We start from the raw sequence: 19,593 nt of genomic DNA, 5'->3' as shown, positions 1-19,593 counted from the left end.
GACAGCCATAAAGCTCAATCACTCCCAGCCCAGGGGAATATGTGACACTTGTGCTCTGGCTCCCAACTGTCCTCTCCGTTGGTGTGTCTAGCATGAGACAAGCTCACGGGGGACTCACTATCTTGTGCACAGGTATAGAGCTGACTCTACAGATTCAGAACGACATGGGCTCAAGGGCCACGCTGAAGGAGTTCAAGGAAAAGCTGGCAGATGAGAAGCACCAGAGGGCTGTACAGGCTCTCCGGGATGAAGTAGAGAGCTTTGCTTCGCTCTTCCCACTGCCTGGCCTACCTGACTTCTGAAAGAGCCAGCCTGCTCTGCATCTGCCTTGGCGCCATACACAGATTGTCCAAGGATACCTGCTAAGGAGCCAGTACCCTCTTGAGACAGCAGAACCACCACACATGACCACTAAGTTGCCCTGTCCCTTTTGAGGGTCATCTTTTTTTTTGGTACCGGGGATCGAACTCGGGTCCTTGCGCTTGCACAGCAGGCGGTGAAACCACTTGAGCTAAATCCCCGGCCCTGAGGGGCATCTCTTACAGACTATTCTCATGTTTTCACAAATCAAAATTTAAGTCCTATTGTTAATAATTCTGGGACAGGTTATTAAAGAATTTAAATTTGAATCTTAATTTTCTCAACAGCTATATAATTACTCTGGAAAAATACAATACTATGTAACCAAGTTGATCATTTATAAAGTGGTACAGGACAAAGCTAGTAGAAAGATTACGGTGTTTTTACTCTTCTTGGGGCTCCCTTGTCTTGCTGTGACAGGTAAATACCCAGGTTCATAGATTGTAAGTGCTGCCCATTCTTCCTGTTTCATTGCCCAATAAGATGACAAAGGAGCACTGAATTCTATTACAACTGTAGGGGGTAATTTTGAGTCTCCTGCTTTGTGCTTTAAAGTTAAACAAGTGTACAAGATATACCCAGCTGGTGTTCAGCTCACCGTATGAAGGCTGGGGGTGTCACTCATAAGTAGAGCACTTGCTTGGCATATGCAAGACCCCTGGATTCAATCTTCAACACCAAAAAGCTTACTATAAAAGAAATGGTTAGCCAGGCATGGTGGCACATTCAAGAGGCTGAAGCAGGAAGACTGCTGCAAGTTGAAGGCCAGAATGGGCTACAGAGTGAGACCCTGTCAAAAAAACCAAAAAATTTAAAAATAAAAGAATTTTTTTTCCACCCAGGGAAGTCCCCCGTTCCTTTCTGGTATGACAGTCAGCTATAATACAGGCTTTTCTGGTCTACTCAAGATAACCAACTCCCTCCTACAGTCAAAAACCCAAATGTCACCTTCCCAGAGAATTTTTATTTTTCATATAGCTGAGATGCAAACCATACATGACCATTTTTAATAAGCACACTCATTTTTAACCACAATGTCTACAAGAATCATAGCTTTAAAAAATAACCAATTTTTATATTTCAAAAATATCTAAACTCAAATAAATAAATTTCTTAAAAAGTACACTCCTCATACTGTTTGGCATTTACTCTATAAACTCCTGTGCAGTCACACCTGTGAGATACTGTCACACATGTCAGTCGTACTCTGGCTTTAGCCACTATGACGACTCAGCTCATGGGTTCGGGACAGACATTCACAGACACAAGACATGCAATAATAAAATAGCTTTTTAGAAAATAACAACTATGAGTTCAGCACAAGACTATGCTTTTTCTCACTGCAACCTATAGGGTGGCATTTATCTCAGTCCAAACTGTAGCTCCAACTATCCAGTGTCAAGACAGCCTGGCAGAGGCTCCCTGGGGTCCTGTATTGCAGGTGACGGACCCCCCCATGGCTTAGGGTCCAACCTGTTGGTATTTCCATCATTGAAGTGTGGAGACAGCTGCACCAGGTCCCCATCGGATGTGGGTGACATCAGTTCCTACATCTCTGTGTCTGATTTGAGAGCTGATCTGCTGCCTCAGCAGTCTTAATTTGGAGGCTTGATTACTGTCCTGCCCAGCTGAAGATAATGGGACAGCTCCAAGACCCTTTGTGTGTGACCTTCAGTTGGAAGCAAAGCAGGCCCTCCTGGGAACTTGAGTTACATACCAGCAGGTTAGCAAGATGGAGCATGTTCATCTCACCGCCATTCCCCCATCCACTTCTGCCACATCTTTCCCAAAGTTTTCACCAAACTTAATAGACCAGGGGCCCAAGGGAGGAGGAGGAGATGGGGAAAACTTACTGTGCCCAACCTTATCACCTCAAAGTGGCTTCACTTTCCATCCAGAAGTAGAAATTTGATCTTTTTAGCTTTTTACAGTCTCTTAATACTTTCGTCTCTTAAAAATTCCAATTCTGTCGCTTTTGATCACAGTTTTGGGGCAAAGCCAAAAGCTGGCCCGTTTGCTTCAAAGCATAAGCCAAGGCACTTCCTCGTGAGCTTTCTAGGAGGTGGAAGGTAAAGGAGACTGGGAGAAGCCTACTTGCCTGCCGTGACAGCTTAGTTCCTCCAGAGGCCTTGTATGCCTGCCAACACCTCTCCTTGTTGGCTCAGTTGGTGCTGCTGGCCCTGCAAAGATGTAACACAACAGGACAAGACACTGGCCCACATGCAGCACTTGAGTTTGGGCATGGGGCATGTCCTTAGCACTGGCAGATGGGCAGTGTACATGCAAGATAGCCAGGAAATGGAGGGCTGCTCTTTGCCTCTAGATCATGTGGTACAAGCATAGCAGCTCTGGCACTTGGGGTGAAGTCTACTGGCCTTCTTAGAAATTTGAAGAACTGGGCTGGGAATTTAGCTCAGTGGTTCTGTCACCTGCCTTGCAAGTGCAAGGTCCTGAGTTCAATCCCCGGTACCAAAAAAGAAAGAAAGAAATTTGAAGAACTTCTGAATTGGCGTGGGGTTGAAATCTATACTTCAAATACAGCAACTGATCTGAAAAAGGTCAAAAGCAAGATGGGGAGGGCCGGGGATTTAGCTTAGTGGCACTGTGCCTGCCTCGCAAGCACAAGGTCCTGAGTTCAATCCCTGGTACCCCCAAAAAAACCAAGATGAGGAATGACAGGTTCACTATCACAGTCCATTTCTAAACCCAGGAGCAAGGTGTGTAACTTCAACCACTGCTGTAAGTTGTGGAAGAGTCACAATTTTTAAAATCCAAAGATTCTACCAAGAGGTCCAGGGATTTAGCTCAGCAGTTCCAGCGCCTTCGTAAGCACAAGGTCCTGAGTTCAATCCGTGGTATCAAAAAAACAAAAAAAGATTCCACCAAGAAGTAAGATTTCTAGGGAAATATTGAAACAGGAACCAGCACCTCAGGCCAGCATACCCCACCCCACATGTTAAAGGAGGCCATGGACTGATCTCTAAAATGGAGCCTCTGCAACTGTCACTGTCAACCTAATCAGATGGTTCATCTGGACTGTTATGAAATAAGGGAAGAGAGAACAGGTTGGAGGTCAAGTTGAAACCAACCTGAAGACAGCCAGTTTCAGTAGTGGGCCCCAAAGTGAAAGGAGTAAAGAAGTAATAAGGAATGTTGATGTCCCTTCCTTTGTAGGAAATGTGTTTTAATGTTGATTAAACTGCTTAGCCCATTACTAGAGGAACACCATAGATGAAAATTCTTGAAGAGATTAGTCCCATTGCATAGGTCTCTGCATTGTCAAGGTGAAACATCTAGCTAGAAGCTTCAAGTCCTCCAAAATGGAGAAGCTGGGAGGACAGCATCCAGTATTAACTGCCTCTGCCCAAGTGATGACTCAGTACCAGGCCCATTAAGAGCCCTCTTGAAAGGAAGCATGCTTTGTGTTAAATAATCCCTTCAAATTGCCATACAGAAACAGTTTATAACCAAAATCTAAATTTTGGGAGTTCAACCCCTAATCAGGAAAAGCATCTTAATGAAGAATCACTTTGAGAATGAGGCTCCTGTTGCTATTTCTTGGACCACTCCATGGCACTCTATTCTGTTCACTCCTCACCAGTCTCCTCCCTTCATCTTCTGAGCAGGCCTGTGTCTAAACACTGAGAAACATACCTCCAGCCCCACCCTGTGGACTTGCACAGAGAGTTGTGAGCTCTGGGGACAGGTAAGCACAGCCTCCTAGAGGCAGCTCCACAAGGAGAGCCCCATGGGAGCTAGCTGATGAAGTCCCTGCCATCTCAGTTCCTACCAGCTAGGCTGACCATCCATACCAGCCAGCTGAACAGAAAACTGCTATCACCAAGCCCATAAGAACCCGTGAGAGGTAGTAAAGTGGTTGCAAAGGTTTGCTGTGAGTGGCAACTAGAGTTATGATGTCTGCCAAGTCCTGGCATGTGACCTTCCCAGGGAACAATCAATGTGCATGTACTCTGGCTAGGAGGAGCCCATGGGCAGCCCCAGAACTGACAGTTCATCATTTGCACAGTGGAGACAGCCTTGTGGCCCCATGGCTGTCTCCATTTGCAGTTCCCAGGGTGGCCCTCACACTTGCTATGGCCATTTGGTACCTGTTTCACATCTGGGCCTAGGGATGACTATGAGGAATATTCTCCAAGGGCCACTCACAGGCGCTTCCCTCCCTGTGGAGGTGAGGCCAAATGGGGGCCTCTCATGTTCTCTGCAACCAAGGAGCCTAGAAGTGTATTTTTCCCACTCCTCAGCTAGCCAGAGCCTTCTTTCTCCATCTTATTCAGGAGCCTCCCCTGGGATGATGGGCTCCAAGAGGCCAAATAAAGGGCCACATGGGGTCTGAATGAGGCAATAGATGTTCTGTCGTCCTGTTTTCCTTCATATCATCAGTTAAAAGGCTGCTTCCCTGGCCGATTCTTGCCACCCAAGTGTCCGGTGATGCTGAATGTGGCCAGTGTGCTTCTCCCATCCAGGCTATGGGTGCTCCACCCCTCACCTCTTCCCAGCCCAAGGACTGAGGTTTTCTCTTCCTGGTTGGGCTGCTGGTCCTCAGAAAGCCAAAGACATCCCTTATCCAGGGGCCATTCTTCACCAGGGAGCCAAAGAAAACTTACTGTACTTCCAGACACTGAGAAAAATGGGCTTTTAGCTCTTATTTCTTTCTCACTGATGAGATCAGAAATCTCAACAGTCCAGTTCAGGCAACCTTTTGGTCATGCCAATCCCTCCCTTCATTGCACCCTGAGTCACAGGTCTTGGTCACAATGGCTGGGACCAACCTCAGATTTTGTACAAAAAGCTGGGTACATAGTCAAACCTGAGCATGGGGTTGCTGGTCCCAGGAGATTCTTGCATGTAGTACAGCTTCAGCAGCTCAGACAGGTACTGGACCACCCTGATGTCCTCATTCACTAGGCCCAGGTTCAGCTTCAGGAAGCTCAGCTGGCGACTGGCTACCACTTCCTCTGTCTCCCTGTCATGGGCAGGCAGGTGCAGGTGGTGGCAGAAGGTGTAGAGGAAGGCCTTGGAGCAGAGCTGGGTGAGCATGCTCTGCACATGCAGGTAATAGGTGCTGCCCCGCTTGATCTGAGTGCGGTGGTCTGCCAGGCGGGGCACCAGCATGCCCCTGTACAAGGGACAGCGCAGGGTTTTGTTGTCCAGGTCCAAGATGCTTGTGTAGCGGCTGTAGCGGCTCAAGGCATGAAGGGTGCCTGCACTGCCAGGGGAGGCCACTCTGAAACAGACAGACCAAGGTCAGGAGGATGGGCAAGGGTCAGGAAGATAGAGGAAGACACCTGGGGCATGGGACCCACTGTTCCCAGGTTGGCTCCCACCCAGCCAGCAGGCACTGGCTCCTTTTGGAGGCAAATGTGATCATCAAAATCTCTGAAGGGCTCCTCACTACCCTCCTGACCAAGTTCAAACATTTTAGTTTGGTCCATAAGGCCCTGAGCAATCTGATTCCTACTGGCCTCTGAAGTAGAAATGGACTATTACCTGAATGGACTCTTCTTGGAGCCAGCCAAGCCTTTGGGGCCTCAAAACCACCTGCCTGTTCTTCTCCCTAAAATCCTTTCTCTGCCTCCTGGCCTTGACTCACACCAATTAAAACCATTATTTAGCCTTCCCTAATCTGCTCTTCTTTGTGCTTCTACTTCTGTCCTGAGACCTTGGTCAAACTCCTTACCTTCTCTGAGACTCATCTATGATGGAGATAATAGTTCCTACTGTTATATAGAGTTACTACAAAAACGAAGTGAATTGCCTTAGGATGGTCCCTGGCCCTATCATCTTTCCTACTTTGAACCCAGCACCAACCAGTCTGGTGACTGCTGTCTGTTTACTCATCTCCCCATGGGACAAGGAGCATCTCCATTCTGTATACCCACTTGGTCTCATAATTAACAACCACTGCACATCTACCACATAGTAGGCACTGGTCTGGGAACCAAGTTTGTAATGCAGAATAACCTGGAATCCTGTCCTGCATGAGTTGGGACTGACTGGGAGAAGGTCTGCACCTAAGCACAATGAGGTGAAGAGAGATACGGTCTCAGTCTGCACAGGAGACCCATGGCTGAGACACCAGGGATTTGGGCCTTAGAAAGAGCTTTGGCTCTGGGGACAGTATGAAGACCAGAGCAAGGCAAAGTCACAGAAATCAGATGGTGAGACCCACTCAGGCCCTGTGTCCTAAACCTAGACAGCACACCCCACAGGCTAGGGGGAAATCAGCCTGCAGGCAGCCATAGCTCAGAAAGTCTGTTAGAACAAGGATAGATCATCTATAATCCAGCTGCCCTAACCTACTAGAGCCTTTAGTGCCTCAGTGGTCCCCACCCCTAGAGCCCTCTGGACTTTGCACTGGCTTCTCCACACTCAGTTTGCTCTCTGGGCACCCTTACCTGGCCCAGGCAGGGGGCAGCCCACAAGCCAAATAACTCTCCAAGCTTCACATGTCTAGCCCCCTCCACTCAGGACTCACCTCCCATCTGCCTGCTCCTCCATCTCTGCTAAGATGCCCAGCTGAGATCCAGCACCTTGGGGTGCCACTCTGGCACTCTTCTCACTCTCAATGGCAGCACTTCTTTTGGAAGATGCTGGTTACTTCTAGCTCTTCTTCCATTTGTTTTCCACAAAGCTCTTCCTCAGGAGGCCATATGACACGGAGTCAGCCTAGATCTCTATCCTCTGCTGCAGGGAGCATCTCCCACCTCATGTGCTTAAGACAGTATGGCCAGCCCAAAGTTAGGAGGGACAACCCTGACCCATGGGACAGAGGCCCCAGTGGGGCTGTGGCTTGTCCATGGTCAGCCAGCCAGGACTCAACTCAGGCCTCTGATCCCCACTAGCACTTTCTCCTAGTCCAGGGCTTGTTCCTGCTGCTTACTCAGGCATGCAGTTCACCTTGCTATTTATGTAAAATGATAGGAGGCCAGTACAACTATATGTTCATCTCTTCCCACCAACACTGATCCAGCTGACAAGGACTGGATTTCCAGGCAGAGGGCCTATGTAAGTGTGAAGAATCTAAGGCCAGTGAAGCTGGTGGTTTGAGGTAAGAGTCCAAAAACAGTTCATCATCTGAGCTCATTCTAGATGAAATTAAAGACCTCAGGAGTCCAAATTTACCTAGTCCTACTGGAGTTCAACAGCTCTGTGGACAAGGTCATGAGGACAAAAGGCACCTCTCCCACTCCTTGTGATTTTTTAAAGCTGGGGCTCAGTGTGCCTCCCTATGTCAATGCAGTCCTGCCTGCCTGGAGACCCACCATATGTCCATGTCCCTGAGCACTTCTAGGGGCCAGGAGCTGCAGTATAGCATGACCCATATTCTAAATGTCAGTCCTTCCTACAGCTCCAGAAGGTGGGCACCATGAGGGCCTAACCCCTACACCCTACACACAGGGGCTCAACCTGATTTGGGGAATTAATAAGCAAGGAGGGTGCAGGTCCAGAACTATACAGAAGTGACGACAGCACCAGAGCCTGACGCAGACCCCACTGTTCCTTCTGTAACTACCACAGCCCATGACAGTGTTCGCCTCCTGATGTTCCACCATCATGGCCACTCATCCCCCAGAGGGCTTCTCTCCATGAGCTGTAGCCGATCCATTCCCACACCACTCTGGGACCCTCTGTGGCCTGTTCTCTGGACACAGCCTCCCATCCCCATCCTTGACTGTATGCTGACACCTGTACAGGACACTGGGTTCCAGATAACCCACATCTGTCCCCACTCAGAAGATGTGAGGGCATTCCGCCACCTGCTTTTCCAAGCGCAAGGTCCAGAGTTCAATCCCCGGTAACAAAAAAAAAAAAACGTGAGGCCAGTTTTGTGAGCAAAGTTCCTATCTGTGTGCACTGGCCTCAACTGTCAGAGCCTCTGGCTTTCCCAGGATGCTCCCTGAGGTGTGGCTAGCCAGAACCACCTGGAGCCCTGCTATCCTGCCTGCCTCCCTCACAGACCACTAGTGTGACAGAGGAGCGTTCACATGCATTGAACACCATCAGATCCCATGGGCTTTGTGACATCTGCTACCATGAACCAGGTCTCGTCAGCTCTGTCTGCAGCATGGGAAAACAGCCTGAGAGGTCAAGCTGGCAGCATGGTGACAGAGGGGGCCAGAGTATATACCACGCTGGCTCCCTCTAGGTAGTGTCTAGCTCTTAGCTGCCCTCATAAATATTTGGCAAATAGCCAGTGATCAAACCCTGTCATTCTGTTAGAATGGAAGAGTGACATCCCCACCGTGAATGAGCCGGGATAGGGCAGCCCCAGAACACATACTTGCTCAGGTCTCTTCTCCTCCATGGACAAACACACTGCCCATCAGCACCCTCACAACATCATTCATGGATCATAGCCTTTCCAACTCAGCCTGGCCTAGTCTTCAGTGTCCCTCAACAAAGCCTTGCTGACAACTACCTGAGCCTCCTTCACCACTCTGACACATGCTGCATGGGGAAATTCTGGGAAGCCTCTGCGAAGGTTTCCTATGTCAACAGATTGTAAGCTGCGCCTACTTAGTGCATTTTTTATTCTCCACCTTTTACAAAACCAAAGGGTGGGCTGAGGGGACTTGGAGAACCGAAAGAGATGTGTGTGTGGGATACTGACCCACCCTTCCACAAGTGACAGCAGCAAAAACCAATCTGAGACAGCCTTTCCTTTTGGGGACAGACCAAGAAGCAGGGACCAGTTGGCCTCACAGAGAAGCTGGAGAACAGCTCCTCCTAGGGCCTTTAGAGTACTCTCATGACTGGCCCCTCATGGACTTCCTGACTCAGTGACTGAGGACCCCGCCCTCCTGTGTACTCAAGCAAAGACATTCCTCTCTTCCAAGGTGTTACTAAGTTGCTCCCTTTGTCTTAAGACACTGGAAGTATCCCAATATTACAACTCTTGTCTCCATGAATGTAATACTCTGGTCACCTGTCTCCCTCCTCTCCTGGACTATGAACTCTTCCAGAGCAGTGGCCTTGTTCAAGCACAGCCTGGAGTAGACTCCACAAGTGACCCAAATCATAATGTGGAAGCAGCATTGGCTGAACTTCCACCGTACTATTCCAGTAACTAATGGAGCAAAAGTCACGGTAAGGTCCCACTACTTCCACACGAGGGACAAACACATGAAGACTCAGGAGGTGGTGACTTCAATGATATTAGGCACCATGTAAAGAGAAATGGTTGCTGTTGCAGTGTGGAAGAAATTCCTTTTGCCCCTTCTGTGGGAAGTATAGACTGCTCCCTCTTCAGAAGGGACTGTGATGATCACCTAGCTGGGCACTTCTAGTTTACAAATGAGCAAAGCTAATGAAGAAAAGGAAAACGACATGTCATAAAATGAGGAAACTAAACACAGGCCAAACAAGGGCTGGGGGGAGGCTCAGCTAGACCTGTCAAGCAGGTCTTTATAAATATATAAAGATAAAGGAATCTAAAGCACGAGTATCAGTAGAATGAAATAAACAGTATTCAGAGGAAAGAAGAAAGAAGTGGCTCTTACGTTTCCTTTTTTTTCTTTTGGTACCAGGAATTGAACTCCGGACCTTGCACTTTCGAGACAGGCAGCAGAACCACTGAGCTAAATCACTGGCCCTCACATTTCCTCTTTAAGGCTGAGGATGTAGCTCAGAGGTACAGCTCTTGCCTGGCAAGCAGAGGCTGTGGGAAAGACCTTGGGTTCCAATTGGAAAAACAAAAACAAAAAAATACCAGTGAAAACCCTGGTGCCCTCCTGTCCCACCCATGATGGCCAGTCACCAGTGTGATTTTGAGAGTCAGAAAGGACCTGAGATCTGCAACTTTGCTATACATCAAACAAAGCCTGTCTTACCTCAAACCAACTGAATCACAATCTCTGAGGATGGAGCCCATGAATCTATGATTTTAAAAATTCTCCCAAAGTAATTCTGACACAACAGAGGGACACACTGGCATCATTAGCAACTACTTAGGAACTGTGATTCTTCCCTCTACATGACATGAAACCAAAGCCACAGAGGAAAATGAACTGTCAAAAATAAGTCAGGTGGAGTTGGGCCCTGTTTAGAAACTGGGTCTACCAATTCTGGGCCCTGTACACCAACTTCCCTCATCTCTTAACTGGCCAGGACACCTCCCCACCACCTGGAACCAGTTACCTCTGCAGGCCAATAAGCTTCCACTTCTGAAAATCCATAATGTGCAAAGGAGAAGAGACCCAGTGCTTCACAGGCTTGGCATAGTGGCCATAGTTGGGAACAAAGATGGACAGTGCAGTCACAAGCTTCCTGACTATGGTCTCATCTTCTCCTAGAACCACAAGTGTCCTCCCACTGAGCAGGGAGTAGATGGCCGGGTGAGCAAAGGGATACTGGCGAATAAATTTTAAGGCATTCTGGCCAGCCTTCTTTTTATGTCTCTCAGAAGACAGGCTGACAGGGTGAGCAGAGGAGGGGGTCCTGTCTGAGCTGGTGGAGGCCACACTGCTCACGTAGCTGGTGGTGTCCGAGTAGTTATCCAGGCTAGTCTTACTGACATCCCGGCTAGCCAGCAGGTGGCTTGGATCCAACTCATAAGCTGGGAATGCTTCACAACTGTTGTCTTGGGAAGGATTGATGTTTTCCACTGCAAAGTCCACACGGAAGCCTTGGTCCTTCTGCCTGTAGCGCTGTGGGGCAATGCTCACCACGCCGTACTCATCAGCGTGAGTGTGGGCAGGAGTGGGGAGCGGCACCAGCTGACCATTGCTCTCCTTCACAATACAGCAGGAGGAGTCTATCTGGGGTGGGGTGTTTTCCAAGCCACCCTCCTGCACCTCACCCAGCTCCAGTGGACTGAGGCTTACTTGGAAGTGGATGGCCCCCTCGTTCTCTGCATAGGATTCTTCCTCATTAATGGCACTTGGGTAGCTGGCCTTAAAGTCATCAGGGATGAGGGCCTCAGAAGGACAGGTGCTCAGGACTTCAATACTGTCCTCACTGATGGTCCTGTGGCTGACTGCTTTGCTTCGGACCACCTGGGGACTCAATGGTACCGTGAGGCTAGCCTGGCTGTCAGACTTTGACAGTAGAGCAGTGGACTTCTCCGTGCCCAAAACTTCAATGCTTTCACCACTGCTGAGGCTCCCTTTCATGTCCATATCCAGGTAGTCCAAGTTTTCCTGGGGCTCAAAACTGCTTGATTCTGTTACCTCTACTTCCTTGTACTCCTCATCTCGAAGTTCCTGATCCATCTTGATCAACACAGACTCCACACTGGACTTGTAGGAACCAACACTAATTGACACTTTAGGAATCGGGCATTCTTCCAGAGACCTGGAAGGTAGCCTGTCTTGACTGGGCTGAGAGGGTACACTGTCTTGTTTCTCCACCATCCTGTCATCAACCTCCACAAAGTCTTCAAAGAGGAAGTTTGTTATGTGTTGTTGTTTTAGAAGTGCTCGGTCAATTTGACTGGTTAGGAGGTAGCACAGATCTCCTCTGAACATGTGCTCAATGTGGCTGAGCTGGCCCAGGGTCTGGGTGAAATACTCAGTATCACAGAGCTCCTCCAAGGTCTTCAACTTCTTGTCAAAACACTTGGTGGACTTTGCTTTGATGAGTTTTGGGGTGTACGCTGGTCTGCAGGTGTAACTGTCTGAGTCCGCAGACCCATCTGGGTTAGAGGTAGTGGATGCATGATCAGCCTGATCCTGGGTGTGCTCCATCTCACCAGGACACAAATCAGACCCCTTCACCTTCCTGTGAGGGTATGAGCGGATCTGCTTCAGCAGGTCTTGATGTTCAATGATGGACTTCTCCACACTGGCCAGTTCATTAGCCTTTTCAATTGCCTGAGATGAGTAAAAACCTTTATCATTGGCTTTCTTCTGGATCTCCGTTTCTGTATGCAGGACTGTCCTGGTGTAATCCAAGTCTTTAAGCTTTTTTTCAAGTTCCCCAGCAAATGCCTTCCTATTGCCTGATTTCAAACACTCGGAGGCTTTGGAAAATTCAGCTGAAAGCTCCTGGAACTGCTGCATGATTTTATGCTGGTCTGCTGAGATATAAGCCATACAGAAGGGCCTCACAAAACCTCGGGCCTCTAGGTCATACAGGGTTAGGTGATGCACATATGCAAAGGCTCCTTCCTTGGAGTCTCCCAGTACCACTTTGGAGTCCTCCACAAAGTTCAACTTAGGGTACGCAGAACCAGGAGGATGGCCCACAAAGGAAGCCTGGTAATCCACAGACATGATCCGCAGAGAGAAGTAATTGAGATCAAAGGTGCCAAAAACTTTGGTGTCGTTGGGGATGGTCAGCAAGGGTTGGGGTCCCACCTGCTCAGAGAACTCAGAAATAAGGATGAAGTCCCTCGAGAACTTGGCCCCGGACAGCTTAGACCACGGGTTGGTTCCCTGGTTGGCGAAGGGGAAGAGTGGCACGGAGTACTCCTCAGGCAGGGACGGCTCATTGTAAGGCTCTTCCTCATACTCATCTTCTTTGGTGAAAGCTACCACATCAGGGGCGCTGATCATATTTCCTGATATAGGAAGAGAACATTGAGAGGAAGTGGGAAAGAACGCGGGGTCAATCGATGCAGCAAAGCCAGGCCTCTAAAGGAGGAAGCGAAGTCTTTGAGGTCTTCTTTGCGGCCCCAGGGAGCCTAGACTGCCTCTCACACTACAGCACTCGAACTTTAGCAGCTCCCTCAGAAGTACAGCTCCTCCGGACCTCTCGGAGGCCTCGTGAACTGCAAAGCTGCAGACACAGAAGACTGCGGAGGATGGTCTCTCTCCTCTTCCTCCGGCAAGCACCGCCGGAGCAAGGCACCTGCAATAAGATCACTAGCACTCGAGAAACCCACCGCTACTGCAACAGCCCCAGTCCCGATAGAGTGCCTAACGTGGCCGCAGGGGTCAGCCAAGCTTTGCCACCCCCACGGCCCGAGGGCAGAAAGCGTCGCGGCTCCTTCGATGCCACAAACCGGAGAGAGCTACCGCGGCGCCGCCATCTTAGCATCACATGACTCGCGGTCAACAACGTCGCGTGACCCGGAAGTGTCTGCGCAGACTTCCGAGCAGGAGCGGTATAGAGTTCCTTGAACCGTACTGTCCAGCAGCTCCTCCGAAGTACCAATCCAACTAACCAAGCAGCATAGTGAAAGGAAGTAAAGTGGGGCCTGAAGGAGGGGGAGAAAAGTGCTTAGATAAGAGTTGTGGGAGCGCGAGGCAGTCTGGGAGCTGTAGTTTCAGGTCGCTGTGGGCGCGCGCCTGAAGGAAGTGGCTATAGAAGGCGGGAGGAAGCAAAAAAAAGGTCCGGGCTTTGGTGGAGAGTCCGAGGCGGACGGGAGAAGGAGCAGTAACTATAGCTCCCCGAAAGCCGGCACCCTGGTGGGGAGGTCACCGAAAGGCAGGCGCCTCCCAGAATCTGTAGTTCCCTTGACTGCGAGCCAGGCGGGCTTCGTCTCTGGCTTCCCCAACATGCGTAGGCACCCGGAGGGCTGCTGCGGGCGCGGGACCTAAAGATGATCTTTTCGGTCGTCCATTACCCGCTCCGGTGGCTTCGACGGCCCGGAGGCCGTGCCTTGACCCTCGCCGCCATGGAAGTGGCCTTCCGAGGCGTGCGGAAAGTCCTCTGTGTGGCCGAGAAAAACGACGCAGCCAAGGGAATCGCTGATCTGCTGTCCAACGGTCGCATGAGACGGGTAAGAAAGTTTGTGGCCAGCTGCGCTCCCTGAGTGAAGTCCACTGAGCGGGACAGCGTGGTGGGCGCCAGAAATCGACGTAAAGGTGATTTCGTCTGCTCGGAGACCTCACTGCTTCTCGCGTGGACCTCAGTGCTTCCCAGGCCTCAGACTCTCGGACTGGTGGAATTGTAAAATGTAGTTAGGCTCTTTCACGCATTTGCTAGAAAACCCGCAATCTCTTTTTTTTTTTTTTTTTTTTTTGCGCTTGCGAGGCAGGCGGCAGCACCACTGAGCTAAATACCTGGCCGAAAACCCTCACTCTTTTTGTCCATAAAAGCATTCTTAAACTTGTCTAATCCACCTGGGGACACTGCCTATTCAGTGGGTCTAAAGTTCAGTTCAGTTAGAAACCCCTAACCAAACACCTTTAACTTGAAACTTAAACCCTACTGGACCTAATGATCCCCAACTATCCGAGCCCCTCCCTGTCTTCTCCCACATCCCCTACATTCTGCAGTTCTGATTTATCAGTCCCCAATCCCAGCTGGATGAGGCAACACCAAGGTTTGGGAGTTAGAGGTGAAGTCAACCCTTTTCTCTTCCTACAGGTTGACTCCAAGAGCCACAATGAAAGGATATGAATGTTTTCTAGATAAACTGGGGTCATAAAGGAAAAGGAAGATAAACGACTTCTTAAAGGAGCCAAGGGCAGGGGAACCTTTGTTCAGGAAAATCTCCCAAATAACAAAGGTGGATCTGAAATGGTTTTCTGGAGAACATTGCAAGGAGTATAAGACCAAAGTTCCCTGTTCCTTTTTCTTTACAAATCCCAGGGTCCTTACACCTCTTCCAGCACTGAGGAAAGGCAGCCAAGGTTGAGTGAGTACTGGCTGAGGGCTTCACCTTTTTCCAATGCTGAATGTCATGACCAGCCCCAAGGTTTGCCTTCTTCTGGGACTCAGCCTCTTGAAAATGGCCCCTCTGATCTAACTTCTTTATCCTTCAGGACTCTGCTTAAATGTCTCTTTTTCAAGGAACCTTTCCCTTACATTCCTGCCTCTAGCACCACTAGGTCAGGGACCCTTAGTTATATACTATCATTACACTGTATTTTCCTACTTGGAAGGTGTCTTTCAAGTTCAGTGCTGCAGTGTGCAATTATTTAATTGATTTTTCTTGTCGCCCCTCCATGGACTCAAGCTCCAAAGGGTAAAGATTGTGTTAATTAGTTCCTGTATCCTAATGTATAATACAGTGTCTGAAATATAGGAGACTTAAGTAAATATCGGTTGGGTGAATGAGTTGAGTCTGGAAAGTTTATCAGACAGTCAGATGTGTGAGGAACAACCCAATGACTGAAACTGTGTGGTTTGTTCAAAGCCAGAGAGAGGCTTGGAACTTGATGTGGAGAGGTGGAGGAACTAGTGGGTTAAGTAAGAGAAGCAATTGCATGCAGATCATGAGGACATTAGGGAGACATATAGTTGTATGTGAGTGCTTGAATATGGTAGAACATATATAAAATTAAACCATTTTAACTATTTTAAAGTGTACAATTTAATACATTCATAATGTTGGACAGCCATCATCACTGTCTAGTTCTAGAACATTTTTTATCACCCCAAAAGGAGACCCCTATATTTATTAAGCAACCATGCTGTCTTATACCCTCCTTCCTATTCTGCTTTCTATCTTCATGGATTTACCTATTCTGGACATTTCCTATAAATGGAATAGTATACTACATTGCCTTTTTGTGTCAAGCTTCTTTCACTTAGCATAATGTTTTTGAAATCTGCCCATGCTTAGTGTGTATTAGTACTTCATTGCTTTTTATGGCTGAAAATGTTCCATTGTATGAACAGATCATGTTTTGTTTTGGTTTGGTTTTTGGTTTTTTGAGACAGGGTCTTGCTATGTAGGCTGGCTTTCAACTAACTATGTAGCCCAGGCTGTCCTTCAACTTGCAGGGTTCCTCTTGCCTTAGCTTCCCGAGTGCTGCGATTACAGGAGTGTGCCACCATACCTGGCTAGTCATTTTGTTTTTAATTTACATTTTCCTAGTGACTAAAGATGTCAAGCATCTCTTCAGGTGCTTTTTGGCCATTTGTTTATCTTTTTTGGAGAAATGTGGTTTTTTATTAGCATTTCCAGCCCTGGCGACTTGAACCTGTGTGCTAGGCAAGCTCTCTACCACTGAATTAGGCCCCTACTCCCATTATTGTAGCTTTGTAGTAAATTTTAAAATTGGGATGTGTGAGTCCTCCACTTTGTTCTTTATCAGGATCACTTGAATATTAGGATCCTTTATGATTCCATATGAAGTTTAGAATAGCTTTGTCATTTCTGTAAAAAAGGCTATTGAAGGTTTGTTTGTTTTGGGGGGTCACGGGGTTGGAACTCAGGTCTTTGCGCTTGTGGGGCAGGTGGCAGAACAACTGAGCTAAATCTCCGGCCCTATTGAAGTTTTTTTTCTTTTTTTTGGTACTAGGGATCGAACTCTGGTCCTTGCGCTTGCTCAGCAGGCAGCGACCTATTGAAGTTTTGGTAAAGATTGCATTGAATCTCTAAATCTGTTTAGGGAATATTGCAATCTTTTAAGTCTACTTAGTTTCCATTGTGCAAGTCTTTCACCTATTTGATAAAGTTTGTTCCTAAATATTTTATTCTTTTGGATGTCATTATTAATATACTTGCTTTCTTAATTTCCTTTTCAGATTACTCATTCCTGGTATATATAAGCACTACTTTTTTTTTAGAACCAGGGATCGAACTTGGGACCTTGTGCTTGCAAGGCAGGCACTGGAACCACTGAGCTAAATCCCTGGCCCCCACTACTTTTTTTTTTTAAACACACTAGTTTTTGTGTGTTGAACTTTTATCCCGCAACTTTGCTGGATTTGTGTATTAGCACTAAAAGTTCTTTGTGAGTTCTCTTCAGGATTTTTTTTTTATATTAAATCATGTCTGGGGCCGGGGATTTAGCTCAGTGGTTCCGCCGCCTGCCTCATAGGCTCAAGGGCCCGAGTTCGATCCCCGGTACCAAAAAAAAAACAACAATCATGTCTGTGAGTATAGATAGTTTTACTTCTTTACAATTTAGATGGAATGTCTTTTATTTCTTTTTCTTGCCTAAACATTCTCACTGATATTTTTCGTGTAGTGTTGAATACCAGCAGCAAGAATAGCTGTCCTAGTATTTTTTCTTTTTTTAGCCTTTTATTGTTTGGTTTGGTTTTGCTATGTAGTTCAGGCTTGCCTTGAACTCACTGTGCAACTTAGGCTGGCCTCAAACCCACATCAATCCTCCTACCTTAGCCTCCTGAGTGCTGAGATTACAGGCATCCACCACCATGCCCAGCTGTTTTATTTATACTTTCTGCCTAGTGTTCAGCCTCTCATTATTAAATATGATGGTAGCTGTGGGCTTTTAGTAAACTTTCTTTATTCTGTTGAAGAAGTTCCTTTCTAGTCTTAATTTGTTGAATTTTTTTTTTAATCAGGAAAGTTTGCTGAATTTTGGTCATATGTTTTTTTCTATATCAGTTGAAATAAGCCATGTAGATTTTTAAGTGGGAGATAAAGGCATTCTTTGTATTTTATAAAGTCATCTGGAAGCAGAAGATTTGAAGAGTGAAAGGCTGAAGTTAGGGAGACCACTATTAGAGTTCTGAGAGGTCAGGACCCTGAACTCTAGGCAGGTTTGGATAAACAGAGGGATAGAGAGGAAGAGAATGATAAAAGCCATCAGAGTTTAAAAGATAAAAGTTCACACTTTTGCAAATTTCCATACTTCTTCCTAGAATGATGTTTTCCTTTTCCTCCCAGGCCACTCTTCATATTTTAAAAGAAAAAATAAAATACAACCTAAATATAACCTTTTCTTTGAAGTTGTTCCAAGGTAGTCTCCCTCCTCATTCCCTTGTTTTCAGATGCTTTTTCATCTCTTGATGACAAGTCATCACGTGTAGTCATTTAGCTGTTTGTACATCTGTCTTAAAGTATGTTATCTCCCTGAGAACAGTGGCCAGGTCCTACTCATATATTTGTCTCTAAAACAGAACCTGCTCTGAAATCACATGGTCCATGTGCATTGAATGATACAGCGTCTGCCTTTACGTATGTAATAGAGGAGTTAACACTTAATACAACTTAAAATAAAACGGTGGTCATTGTAGCTTTATAACAAAAATTGGATAACAAATTTCTAGTAATGGAATCATAAAACAGATTCTTTTTAATAGTTTTTTAAACATCCAACATTAGAAAATGAGAGAGAAATTCACCACAAGATTAACGAGACAGGCCGGGGATTTAGCTCAGTGGTTTCGCCACCTGCTGCTTAAGCGCAAGGACCCGAGTTTGATCCCTGGTACCAAAACAAAAAACCAAGATAGAATTTTTTCCCATTTTCAACAGTTAGTATTTATTGCAAATAGTTCAAAGAATATAGATATATATCAAACTGACCCCACTCCCATTCTATTGCCATCCATGGTCCTTGACTTATAGATCCTTGAGGATTTTTTTCTATGTATAGACAGAAGGAGAAGTCTTAAAGAGAATTCTAAGGTAGATTCACTAGTGGTAATATGATCAGTTCTTATTTGAGCATTTAGAGAAGACACTATTGGTTAATATATGTATTAATATATATAAATTATATATATATATATTTAGAATTGTAAAAGCTCCACTTTTGGTATATTCATCAGCTTTGTCTAGGCTCCAGAACTCTGCTGTAATTAGGAACATCCCATTTCCCTGGGCACCTCACCCAAGAAGTAGAATTGAGTCTAAATGTGTGCAGTCCTCACTAAATGGGAACTACAGAGAGTCAAGGTTAAAATGCTTATTGGTAAAACAGGCTATCTTGGGTGATCCCTGTAGCTGATGTCACGGGCCATCTACCTGGACAGAATTGGGCTAGTCGTTCCCACAATGTGTCCCCAAGATATAACATGGGACCCTGGCCATTTGACCCTGGATGGGAAAGTAGTTGAGTTAGCAGGACACAGCCTTGTTGCAGCTATAACACCTCTGTCAGGGTTTTCTTTTTTCTTTTTTGGGGGGGTGGTTACCAGGGATCAAACTTGGGTCCTTGCACTTGCGCAGCAGGCAGTGAAACCACTGACCTAAATCCCCGGCCCTGTCAGGGTTTTTTTAAAAAGAAGTCAAAAACCATTAGATGGTTTGCTTATGTTTTTGGTTTTTTGTTTTTTGAAAAAGAGTCTCCCTATGTAGTTCAGGCTGGACTTGAACTTACTATGTAGCCCAGGCTGGCCTCAAACTTATGGTATCTCAGCCTCCCCAGTGCTGGGATTACAGGCATGTGCCACCACAACCGGCCTGAATTTATGTCCTAGTAAGGGCATTTAGTGTCATGAATTTGTCATGTGATCTTGGACAGTTTCATTCTCATCTATAAAAAGATGTTAAATATTAGCTGATCTCAGGGCCAGGGATTTAGCTCAGTGGTTCCGCCGCCTGCCTCACAAGTGCAAGGACCCGAGTTCAATCCCTGGTACCAAAAAAAAAATATATATATATATATATATATATTAGCT

The 19,593-nt window shown here is 46.9% G+C and overlaps 3 protein-coding genes across 6 annotated transcripts in view; 2 read left to right on the top strand and 1 right to left on the bottom strand.

Annotated features, from left to right (window-relative positions):
- Nucleotides 1-1,483, top strand: part of Shmt1 (serine hydroxymethyltransferase 1) — a 32,236-nt gene extending 30,753 nt beyond the window's left edge. For all 3 annotated transcript variants that reach the window (XM_004868677.4, XM_004868678.4, XM_004868676.4), the window contains one exon: nucleotides 133-1,483. In XM_004868677.4, coding sequence (XP_004868734.1) covers nucleotides 133-302 — 170 coding nt within the window. In that variant the 3' untranslated portion in view covers nucleotides 303-1,483. The remainder of the gene's footprint in view (nucleotides 1-132) is intronic.
- Nucleotides 1,305-13,375, bottom strand: Smcr8 (SMCR8-C9orf72 complex subunit). The gene is made up of 2 exons (XM_004868680.4): nucleotides 10,519-13,375; nucleotides 1,305-5,605 (listed from the first exon to the last, which is right to left on the bottom strand). The coding sequence occupies exons 1-2, from the start codon at nucleotides 12,873-12,875 to the stop codon at nucleotides 5,152-5,154; spliced, it is 2,811 nt and encodes a 936-aa protein (XP_004868737.2). The 5' UTR covers nucleotides 12,876-13,375; the 3' UTR covers nucleotides 1,305-5,151.
- Nucleotides 13,376-13,688: 313 nt separating this feature from the next.
- The window catches only part of Top3a (DNA topoisomerase III alpha), a 32,073-nt gene continuing 26,168 nt past the window's right edge, over nucleotides 13,689-19,593 (top strand). For both annotated transcript variants that reach the window (XM_087203914.1, XM_087203913.1), the window contains exon 1: nucleotides 13,689-14,044. In XM_087203914.1, the coding sequence (XP_087060040.1) occupies nucleotides 13,865-14,044 (180 nt within the window). In that variant the 5' untranslated portion in view covers nucleotides 13,689-13,864. The remainder of the gene's footprint in view (nucleotides 14,045-19,593) is intronic.

Source organism: Heterocephalus glaber, unplaced genomic scaffold (assembly GCF_053883595.1).
Source record: "Heterocephalus glaber isolate CG9 unplaced genomic scaffold, H.glaber_assembly_v1.0 deba00001813, whole genome shotgun sequence".
In the NCBI taxonomy this organism is placed as follows: Eukaryota; Metazoa; Chordata; class Mammalia; order Rodentia; family Bathyergidae; genus Heterocephalus; species Heterocephalus glaber.
This window is presented reverse-complemented; position numbering and strand designations above follow the sequence as displayed.